The 11,524-nt window shown below is 53.2% G+C and overlaps 1 protein-coding gene and 1 pseudogene across 1 annotated transcript in view; one reads left to right on the top strand and one right to left on the bottom strand.

The window, feature by feature from the left end:
- LOC105978244 overlaps positions 1-1,662 on the bottom strand; it is a 3,238-nt pseudogene extending 1,576 nt beyond the window's left edge.
- The window catches only part of TDRD9 (tudor domain containing 9), a 75,117-nt gene that overhangs the window by 46,353 nt on the left and 17,240 nt on the right, over positions 1-11,524 (top strand). Inside the window, exons 24-32 of the mRNA XM_045288044.1 lie at positions 2,221-2,394; positions 3,472-3,583; positions 4,401-4,613; positions 4,819-4,908; positions 5,527-5,787; positions 6,979-7,140; positions 8,092-8,162; positions 8,668-8,777; positions 9,109-9,205. Of these exons, the coding sequence (XP_045143979.1) occupies positions 2,221-2,394; positions 3,472-3,583; positions 4,401-4,613; positions 4,819-4,908; positions 5,527-5,787; positions 6,979-7,140; positions 8,092-8,162; positions 8,668-8,777; positions 9,109-9,205 (1,290 nt within the window). The remainder of the gene's footprint in view (positions 1-2,220; positions 2,395-3,471; positions 3,584-4,400; positions 4,614-4,818; positions 4,909-5,526; positions 5,788-6,978; positions 7,141-8,091; positions 8,163-8,667; positions 8,778-9,108; positions 9,206-11,524) is intronic.

Raw genomic sequence — 11,524 nt, 5'->3', positions numbered from 1 at the left:
TTGAGTGGAGGCCCAATGTCCTTCTGCTACCTTAATACTAAACCTATAACTATATGCACATCTATTTCCCCATTCTCATATGTAAATATATTTGCATATTTACATGCCTTTATCTAGACCTCTATAAATGCCCTTTGCCTCCCAGCTCTTTTATTTCCTTTGACTTTCCTCCTGTCCCACTATCTTGCTCAGTCCCCACCAGGGTTTCAGCAATTCCTCTTTGTTACATTACCCTTGGCCATGCCCTATCAGGCCTCCCACACCCACCTCACCACCAATTTGGATCACTTCTTGTCCCTGGGTTTGTTAACACCACTTCCTTTCCCATCACCTCCCCCTTTCCCATGTCCCCCTAAGACTGGGACTGTTGGTCCCGTTGTTTTCTCCTCCAGATTGTTCATCCAGCCTATCTTATTTAGACAAACTTGCAGAGATAATAACATGCACAAAAACAAGACAGAGCAAAACCAAGCAACAATATACAACAAAACAACAACAAACCAATGACAGAAAACCAAAACAAAACAAGAAAGAAAAGCTTGTAGTTAGTTCAAGGACTGTTTGTTGGCCTTTAGGAATGTTTTCCAGTCCAGTCTGTTGGGGCACCATGCCCTTGCCCCAAAGTCCAGCTTCAGCATTCCCTGGGGACCTCGCCGCTCTATTCCCTTGCTGTTCTGTTGCACCCCTTAGTGTTTTGCTCCTTGTGGCAGGATCACATCGGGTGCAGTTCCCACACTGTGTCTCTGGTGTTGTACCCTGTGGGGCTGTGGGTCAGTGAGGGGCGTCATGTCTCATAGTGGGGCCAGCCATGTGGTCCTCGCTGTGGACTGGCTGCTCTAATTGGGAACATCGTCTTCACGGCTTGGTGCCATCATCATTTTCAAAACATTTTCTTTGTACTTGAGCCCTTGGTATTAGCTCCTCATTTATTTCCTTCCCTCCTCCACCCTGCCTCCTTCATGAACCCTTGATAATTTATAAATTATTATTTTTTTCATGTCTTACTTACACCAACCGCTGTCTCCCTTCACCCACTTTTCTGTTGTCCGTGCCTCAGGGAGGGGGTTATATGTAGGTCATTGTGATCGGTACCCCTTTCTCCCCCCACCTTCCCCTTCCCTGCCTGGTATTGTTATTCTCATTATTTGTCCTGAAGGGTTTCTCTGTCCTGTGTTCCCTGCTCTCATCTGTACTGGTGTACATGCTCTGGTGCAGCTGGATTTGTAAGGTAGGATGGGGGTCATGATAGTGGGGTAGGGAAGCATTAAAGAACTAGAGGAAAGTTGTATGTTTCCTCAGTGCTATATTGCGTCCTGATTGGCTCATCTCTTCCTTGTGACCCTTCTGTAAGCTGATGTCCAAGGGTCTCCACTCTGCACTCCCCCTCATTCACATTGGTATGATTTTTTGTTTTGGGTCTTTGATGCCTTTTACCTGATCTCATTGACACCTCATGATCACACAGGCTGCTGTGCTTCTTCCATGTGGACTGTGTTGCTTCTGAGCTAGATGGCCGCTTGTTTACCTTCAAGCCTTTAAGACCCCAGACGCGATATCTTTTGATAGCTGGGCACTTCGGTCCTGATCTCGATGCAAGTTCGTCGCCCCATGTGTTTTTCCCAACTCCTGGTGTACCAGTAGCAAGGTGTTCGGCTGCAACATGGCCCTCCCCGAGATGGCTCTGAGCATCCCGACTCATGCCTCCCAGCACTGCAGGGAGCCCAACCCATTCTTCGTGTGTATTGGGAATCCCCAGCTTCATGTGCCCTAGCCACAGAGATGGCCTTGCCCTGGCCCTGTTTCAGGGCTTGGTTCTGTGTCTGTTAATTGCCCTGACGTTTCCATGACGAGGTCCCTCATGTTTCCAGCTTTTGCATTACCGTGCATCACTATGCAGCTCATGGGGACACGGCGGTGGGTGGGTGGAACCTTTTTCCTGACCCCTCTGACATCATCAACATGCCCACATCCCTGCTAACAGTGTAAAGGCCTAACAGATTTGGACTTGAGAGGTTTGCTGTGCAACACTTCAGACTAGCATGAGGTTGCTATGTTTGTTTTTCGCACCTGGCTGGCAGAGCTGCAGGTGGCGGAGTCCCTGCCCTCTGGGGAGAGGAGGGGTGAGGAAAGCTTGGTTGCATCTAGAGAGAATGAATCTGCAGCTCTTTTGTCTGTTGATGCCTGACTGACACATGTCCGTGGCCTTTAATTTGTGGGCAGAGCCTTCGTGGAGTTTTCTCGGAACCCGACGGAGAGGTTTAAGACTCTCCCCGCGGTGTACATGGCTGTCAAGATGTCCCAGCTGAAGGTCTCCCTGGAACTCAGTGTCCACGCTGCCGAGGAGATCGAGGGGAAGGTGCGAGGGGGGGCCATGTCCAAGCTCAGGAACACCAGGTACTGTCACACCGGCATCTGCTTCCACCGTTGTGTGCCTCTGGAAAGGGTGTGTTCATCTCTCTGGCTTTGAGGGCTGAGTGCTGGCTGGTCACCGGGAAGGCAGCCCCTTCCCTCCTGGATCACCTCCCTGTGTTCAGTGCTTTCACTGCAGCAGACAGGAGCTGAGAGGGGTGGTGGGGATGGGGGTTTGTGCAAAGTCACTGACTTGAGATTCTCAGTTTCAGTGGGGGTGGGGGGCAGATTCAGTCCACTGCCCTCTCCCCTCTGGTCTTGGTTCTCTAGATCCTCCTGGGAAGCCTGCCTCTTGCAGCAGAACAGGTACTCCTAGTTCTCAGCAGAGCAGACGAGGTGGGTGGGCAGCTAGGAGCACCTTCCCTGGGAGCTGTGCTCCCGACCCCATTGACCATGCCAGTAGGGTCCCTGGGGCAGGGCCCCTCCCTCCGGAACCAGGTGAAGCCAGCTTTCAGCGCTCGTCTTGGATGCCTGTGCTGCTGGGGCCATGCTCTCCAGCTGCACTTGTAGGACGCCCCATGTAGGCTCTGCGCCATTTTTCTTGGTGTGGAAGGCTTGTTTCTGAGAGCGAGGCAGCACCTGGTCTGGTCTTTGGAGAGAGGTGAGTCCATCCCTGCAGTACAGCCTCGATGCTCATGTGTGACTGGACGGGTGGGAACACACCTCAGACGCTGTCCCCTCACTGTAGAACACAGGTCTGGGGAACATGCTTCTCAGATATGTTGTGCTGGAGTCCGGCCGTGGCTCTCCTGCTGCTGTCGGGTGACTGACCGCAGGAGTCCCTGCTCTGCTGCTGCACCCCTGAGAGCGTATCCTGTAAGAGGCCTGACTGGGGGATGTCCTCCTGGACGGTGCGTGCCACTGATGGCTGCACCCCCAGGGTGCCCCCACCCATGTGTGCAGCTGTCCCCAAGCCCTGGCTGCTAAGCCACCACACTGTCTTCTCTGGCTCAGGTGTTTCAGTAGAAATAGTGGACCCATCCACGGTACCACTTTACATATGCAGACTTTTAACAGCAGTTTCTAATAGCCTTTGAAAACAAAACCATGTTGTTGAACCAGGGTGAATGTGGACTTCCAGAAGCAGACCATGGACCCCATGCAGGTCTCATTTAATACTCTGGAGAAGCCACGGTCGGTGACAGAGCTCATCCTCACTATTGATGTCGCAGAGGTGAGGGCACTGGTGTCACACATACATGCACACGCACACGCATACCTCCCTCACTCCCACACGCAGCCTCTGCACCTTAACGACCCAGGCACAGTGGGTGGGCTTGACTCACAGCACTGCTTAGAATGTGACTGCATGGGAAAATGACACACACATTTTGGTTATAGAACCCAAGCCCACATTTTAAGTGCCAGATCCCTTAAAAGTGCTCACAATCAGTTTTAGCAGTAAGGTGAATGTGAGGGGTTTTCAAGCGCATCTTGCTTTAGGCCTGTGGACTAGCACTGAAACCCGGGTCTGGAGGGGAGGGTTTCGTTCTTGCCCAGAGCCTCTGTCTCCTGATGACTTTGTAGCTGCACTCCAGGGGAGAGGCTGTACAATCTGGGTTCTTGGCAGATGGGTAAATTTGGGTGATGAGGGTAGTTATGGTTGGGTACACCTCTTGCCACGGACCTGTTCCTCCAAGGTGGTGGTGTGCCCACTGGTATGTAGCCGCTTCCAGCCTCCCTTCCACGCCTCGCAAGTGCCTTGCCCTGGAGCCACTGGGCATACTACCTGGGGCCAAACAAGACCAAAGGGCTTTTCAGTTGTGTGGCCTCTGGGGACCTTTACTGTTTGTAGCAAGTGAGTCCTGTTCGAGAGAGGGGAAGGCTGTCCACCCTCTCACCTCAGCCACTGGGGAGTGCTAACCTTTTTCCTGACCCAGCACCTCTGGAGCCCCAAGGGCTGTGTGGCATGCTGTCCTTCACTCGAGAGGTGGGGAAGATGTGGCCATGATCCTGGACTTCCTCTCTGCCTCTCTCCTCCTCCTCCCCAGGTGGTTGAGGTGGGACACTTTTGGGGATATAGGGTTGACGAGAAGAGCCTGGAGCTTCTGAGAAAGCTCACCACCGAGATCAACCAGCTCCAGTTGGTGCCCTTGGCTATTCACCCCCACCCAGACCTGGTCTGCCTGGCGCCCTTCGTGGACGCGGATCAAGAAAACTACTTCAGAGCGCAGATCCTGTATGTCTCTGGGCAGCTAGCGGAGGTGAGCTGCTCAGGACAGGTCCCTCCAGGGTGGTTGGGAGAAGCTGAGCCTAAGACCACGTGCTGAGGGATGGAGTTGACCTCGTTCCCTCAGGGAGGCAGGGCTCTGCCCTCGGTCCCGTCTGGCTCCGTGAGGACAGGCGCTGCTGGGCCCGGTGCTGGCGGCTGTGTGGCCCGTCTCAGAGCCGTGACCTACTCGTCTACAGGTGTTCTTCGTGGACTATGGCAACCGGGCACACGTGCACCTGGACCTTCTGATGGAGATCCCCTGCCAGTTTCTGGAACTTCCATTTCAGGTGAGGCAGGGCAGCTTGGTGGCCACACAGCCATGTGCACTGTCTGCCTGTCCAGCTCTGTCACACTGGCCCACTGCGGGTCTCAGGGAAAACCAAACCCAAGCTCAGCTCACTGCCACAGAGTGCTTCTGACTTATCGTGACTCTGCATTCTTGAGGCTGTGAATCTTTATGGGAGGAGCCTCATCTTTCTCCTGAGGAGCAGCTCACAGATTTGAACCACCAACCTTCTGGTTAGCATTCAGTGCGGGGCCCACTACACTACCAGGGTTCCTTGCCCCCAATTCGCTGTCGAGATTCCTGTTGGTATGGATTTTGGAGTGAGTGTCAGTGTGTGGAAGGCTCAGACAGCAGCAGCGTCACTTTCTCCAGCACTGAGTAGTGGTTTCTCGTGCTGTTGCTGAGATTTCTGGTTCAAGTAGGAGGAGGGCATAGTCAGATGTGCTGTTTCTATTTCTAAGGAAGCAAAGAAAGGTTTCACTTTTCTGCCCTTCACAAAGATGAGCTCTGTTCCCTAGACGTCTCTAGCACACAGCTGGTTTGTGTGAGGCCTGTCGGGGCAACGGGTGGGCTATTTGTGGTGTTTGGGTCGGCCATACGGTTCGGTTTGGTCCTGCAGGCGTTGGAGTTTAAGGTCTGCCAGATGCGGCCATCGGCCCAGTGCCTGGTGTGCGGTGAGCGCTGGAGCTGCGGGGCCAGCCGGCGGTTCTCCTCGCTGGTGCTCGGCTGCCCACTGCTCGTCAAGGTCTTCTCTGTGGTGCACAGCGTCCTGCACGTGGACGTGTGCCGCTACTTGGGGACCCAGGACACTGTCAACGTGCGGGATGTCCTCATCCAGGAGGGTTACGCCGAGCTCACCGAAGAGTCCTACGAGTCCAAGGTATGCGCCTCCACTGTTCCCCGTCCCTCACAGGCACTCCTGGTCCCCGAGGCCCCGTGATGGTGGCTGGGCCAAGGCTCCTGGCTGACTGTTTATAAGAACGGATCCCAGGGCTCCCCTTCCTCCCTGGAAGTATTGAGTACGTGTTTGTCTCAGCTGGTTCAGATATTACAAAGGGTAGCTCAACGCTTTCCAAACCTGGTGCAGAGCTGAATCTTTGGGGAGATACCTGTGGGATGGCTGTTGCCTCTCTGCCTGTGGCCTCTCCTGGGTCTGGGAGCACAGCAGGCTTGGGACTCGCTGACCAGCCCGGCCCAGGGAGCCCTTGGTTCTCAAACTGTGGGTCACAGCTCCTTTGGGGGTTGAATGACCCTTTCACAGGGCTCTTCTGATTCATAACAGTAGCAAAATTACAGTTATGAAGTAGCAACGAAAATCATTTTATGGTTGGGGGGTCACCACCACATGAGGAACTGTATGAAAGGGTTGCAGCATGAGGAAGTTGGAGCACCACTGGGCTCCAGTGAGTGTGCTTCTGGGGTGTGGGTATGGCCTCACCCCTCTGTGTCCCTCTCCCTGTCTCAGGCCAGTCCCTTGGGTTCCCTGAAGCTGAGGTCCCCTTTGATTTGTACTGTTTTATTGTCTTACATTCCGTTGACGTGCATCTCTAGGGGTGGAAGAGAAATGCCTGTTTGTGGGAAATGAGAACTCATTCAGAGGACATTTCACAGGCAGCCTTGCTCCCTAACCTCTACGCCACTGTGGGGACCAGTGCTTGCCCACACAGCCCGGGCACAGACCCAACCTGACAGGGATAGGGGGCTGCAGGGCCCCTGGGGGAAGGGGGCTACTTAGCAGTCCTAGAGAGCCCAACCCTGCGTCTGCTCTACCCCATAATCACCCGAGACAGTCCCGCCCCAATGTGAGCCCTGCTCCGGGTTTGAACATGCTCACCGCTGTGTGCTGCTCTGTGTGCAGAGCACACAGACAGATGACTGCGCACTTTCCCTTTGCTGGAGTCTAAATGTACCCCCACCCTTCAAGACGTGGTGACCTATTAATTCCTCCGTGTCTGTGAGATCCGGTGATTGGACTGGAACAACGTGCTTTCCTTTTTTTTTTTTTTTAATAACTTGCTTTTCATGTGTGTGTTCTGTCTTTAATGAGACTGGTCTTTCTTACTCCACTCAGCAAAGCCATGAATTCCTCAAAGGCCTCTTTTCCACCTCGGCGGGGAGCAGCACTGGGGGCGCCATGGCTGTGCCCACCCCTGGGAAAGACGACGAGAAGTGCCTGCTCCGGGTTCTGCTGGAGAGCTTCTCCTCCAACAAGCTGGGCCCCCCAAACTGCAAGGTGGTCTGGGTGGGACACCCTTTCCATGAAAGAATATCATAATCTGTTAATCAGAAATTAACACATATATCATTCCACAGTTCAGTCATGTCAAGCAGTATTGTACAATTGATACCTCAGTCAGTTTCCAAACATTCCCTTTCTTCCTGGACACCTTGACATTTTGAAACTGAATGCTACCTTTTCTGTATTATCGGAAAAGACAAACAGGGTTTAGGACAGAGCCCAGCTCCACTAGTGGTTTTAGGGCACCCCACACACATACACACAACACACGCACACTTGTCTATCAGTGGGGGCACCCCTCAGAGAGGCCACTCTGACTTCCTGGCCGTCCCTCAGTGGGCAGGGTGGCATTTATGAGGTCCTGGAACCCTAGACACGTGCTGGAGCCCTGTGCTGGAAGCTGAGGACGGGCAAGGCTGTTGACCCTGCTTAGCTGATTCAAGGGTATTGCCTCTGACCTCCTACCCCACCTCTCCCGCTGGGCTCATTAACAGGCTAATACCTTGACTGCATTATCTGGCAGTACGTTCCCTTCTTATTGGTTAAAAGTCAAACCTGTCATTGACTGGATTCTGGCTCAAGGAGCCACCCCCATGGGCACAGAGTGGGGCTGCCCTGTGGGTCTCCGAGGCTGAAACTCCTGACTGGAACAGACAGCCTCAGCTTTCTCCCACCGAGCAGCTGATGGGTTTGAACCACCATCAGCCTGTGTCGAAGCCCAAGAGGTGACCCATGCGCCACTAGGCCTTTTCTGCCCCAAGGTTTTCCTAGATGTGTATGTTGAGGAACGTTAGGGAAACCCTCACTGAGGGAAGCAGCTGCATCCTAGAATCACCTTTAAGGCATTTCCCCCCACTGACTCTTGAAGACGCAAAGCTTTTTCAAAACTGTATGCTCGCTGTCCTCTTGCTTGCTGGTAACCCTTGGCCTGTGTTGCGTGTACAGGTGATACTGCATGGGCCTTTCAACCCCTATGAGCTGAAGTGCCATAGCCTGACCAGAATATCCAAGTTCAGGTAGGGCTAACTGACGCTCCCCATGGGCTTTCTCTCTGCTCCTGCATCGACAGAACTCACCAGAGACTAAGGTCTGCATCTGCTTGTAATGCGCCATCTCTACTCCTGTCTCCCTGCCCCCGCCCCCAACCCTGACTCCAGACCAGCATGTTCTTTCTCTCAGAGACATCTGATGTCTCTCTTCAGACTCCATCTCCCTGCGTCTGATATCGTTGCTCTTTGGTCAGTCCGTGTGCTCCACTCTGTGCTGGGAGACTAACAGGCAGGACACAGTGTCCAAACAGGAAGGGCAGGTCCGAGTGGAGCACTCGGGGGTGGGGGGTGCAGGGTGGACCCCAGGTCTCTGTGAGGGTCCTGAGTGAAGGGGAGTGGGCGGGCAGGCACACGGGCATCGGTCTGCTGGTGGCCGCACTTGTGTGTTTAAGCATCTTACCTTAGGCTGGGCCTTTGAGTAGCTTTGTGGCGGGTCAGGGAGCCCATGTGTCCTGATGGGTCTCCCTTCCAGGGGCGTGTGGATCGAGAAGGAGAGCATCAATTCTGTCATCATCAGCGACGCCCCTGAAGACCTCCACCAGAGGATGCTGGTGGCAGCATCCCTCTCCGTCAACGCCACCGGTAACTCACTTTCTGGGTTGTCTCTGTCATCCTTGACGTCAGTGACTGGAAACGACTCACTCCCTGACCAGGGTGGCGACCCTGTGGGGGACATTCTGCATGTCCTGGTGATGCTAGTTTAAGAGGCCGAGTGCAGCACTGGGCAGAGGGGGCACCTCTGCACTGTTGTGGACTTGGGTTACTTCCTGGCCTGCCCCTGGAGAAACATCATGACCAAGTGGGAGACAGAGAAGGACAGGGTTAGCAGGTTGGGACAGATGCTCGAGCGTTAGGTGTCTCCTGGGAGAGGCAGGAGTTGGGTGGGACTCTGATGCTGGTGTCCTCCTGGCAGGGTCCACCATGCTGCTGAGAGAGACCTCGCTGATGCCCCATATCCCTGGCCTGCCAGCCCTGCTCAGCATGCTGTTTGCACCGGTGATGGAGCTGAGGTGGGTGAGGTGGCACGGCTGTGTGCAGGCACTTTGGGCGTGAGAGCCCACAGTAAAGCTGGACACTCCCCGTTCGTCTGGACTTGTGATGGCGGTGCATACACTGCGGGTGGAGTGTTCCCTGTCCTGCCTCGAAGCCTCCTGCACCTTGGTCTTTGCTGCGCTGACACGTGGCCTGATGAGAGCATGGCCCCCTGTTGCCCCCTGGGGGCTCCTGTGCAGGGCAGGAGCAGGTGTGTGACGGTGGCTGTGTTGTCACGGCTGTGAGTGAGCCGAGTTTGCTGGCACCGTCTGTCGACAGGGCACTCTGTCCTTGGCTCATAAGTTCACCAGGGGTATTCACAGTGGGCTTGTTGTTCTTTGGTGCCAAGATAGATGGAAATTTTCCTCAGCTTTTGTTTTTTTTCAGCGCTTTGTTTTAAAAAAATCATTTTATTGGGGTTCGTACAGCTCTTATCACAATCCTTACATACATCCACGTGTCAAGCATATTTGTACATTTGTTGCCACCATAATTCTCAAAACATTTTCTTCTACTTGAGCCCTTGGTATCGGCTCATTTTTCCACTCCCTCCCTCCCTCCCTCCCCCACCCTCCCTTCCTCCTGAACCCTTGATAATTTATAAATTATTTTTTTCATGTCTTACACTGACCGATACCTCCCTTCACCCACTTTTCTGTTATCTGTCCCCCTGGGTGGGGGTTATATGTAGATCATTGTGATCGGTTCCCCCTTTCTCCCCCTACCTTCCCCCTCCCCTCCCGGTACCACTATTCTCATTATTGGTCCTGAGGGGTCGTGTTTTATTGTTTGGTTGCACAGTATCCTCACGTGTACTCATCAGTGGTGTACAGCCCAACTCCCTCCTTTCCCTCGCGCCCTCTCCAGCATCAACTCACTGCCCCTCAGGCGTCTATAGCCCCTCTGGCCTTGCACCAAGCAGTACATCAGGACAGAAAGGGCAGCTCAGGCTAACACGCTTATTTGGAGCTAAGAAGACTTTGGGGGATGCTCTTGATTTCGGGTTTAAAGATGATCTCCAGGTCATAGTTTTGGGGTTCATGCATTCTTAGTGGCTCCAGGAAGTGCAGGATCCATGGCATTTTGAAATTCTGTTCTACATCATTCCACCTTTGGATCAGGATTCAGCTATGGGATCTTTGTCTAAAAGTTCCTTGTTGGTAGCCAGGTATACCACCTGGTTCCAGAGGTGCTCACAGACATCCCCCCTCCCCACGCACACCCCTCCTGGGATTCCATGAAGCACCTTGTGGTGATGTGACTGGGACCACCAGTCAGCCCAGAGGAGTGTGCATTGTGGGGTGAAGCTCTGGCCTGGGCTTTGAGAAAGAATGAGATCGAGTCCTTGGGGCCATAGTGGACTGGGCAGGACAGACGTGACTGGCACACACCAAAGTCAAGGCCTTGATGTGCCTCAGCAGCCTGGAGTGAACCCTTCTTTTCTACCCCTTTGTGATAGTTACATAATCTGGTGTCAGTTTGAGGATTAAGAGTGTAGGGGTAGAGTCTAGGCTGTCAATCAAGATATGGCCAATGAGGCCTCTCTGTGGGCATGGTCTTCCCCTAAGGATTCTGGAAATTCCTAGATTTCCTCCGTGGGAAGTGGGAGAGACTGTCTCTGTCTCTGTCTCTGCTCGCTCGCTGAGAGACATTGTAACTGATGAGACACATGGAACTACACTAGTTTCCTGAGATTGAGAAGCCACACGGACCTACCCTGATGCAACCAGACCTCTGAAGCTGGGGAAGCCATGTCGAGACCCCTGCCAGTGCTGAGATGCTTGGAACGCCACTGGATCCAGAAGACTTCCCACCTACTGGCCCGTGATCCTCCTGCATTTGGTGTCATCGCATGTGTTTTGTGAGTCTTAAGAGGAATTTACAGACTGGTATCAGACATATGAGCAAATGTTGCATTTATGGACGTGATCTGGACAGGGCTGGGATGTTTTCTCAATATTCAGTTTCTCTTGTTTATAAACCTCTTTATACACATGAGTGTCTATGCATTTGTTTTTCCAGTCTGCACACCCTTCTTGGTGGATGGCCAAAAGTGGGAGGGGCATGGTTGAAACACTTGCTGATGAAGTTCAAGGATTCTCTGAAAGCAGAGAATACCAGAAATATGTTTATTTGTGTTCTATTGACTATTCAAAGGCATTCAACTGTGTGGATCATGACAAGCTATGGATAACCTTGGGAAGAGTGAAGATTCCAGAACACTTCACTGAGCTCATACAGAACCTGTACTTAGTTCAAAGGGCAGCAATGTGAACAGAACAAGGGAATACTCATCC

The sequence above is a fragment of the Echinops telfairi genome, unplaced genomic scaffold, assembly GCF_000313985.2.
Source record: "Echinops telfairi isolate 266 unplaced genomic scaffold, ASM31398v2 ScPeMD7_18;HRSCAF=68, whole genome shotgun sequence".
Classification (NCBI taxonomy): Eukaryota; Metazoa; Chordata; class Mammalia; order Afrosoricida; family Tenrecidae; genus Echinops; species Echinops telfairi.
Note: the sequence above shows the minus strand (reverse complement) of the source record. Positions and strands in the feature narration are given on the sequence as shown.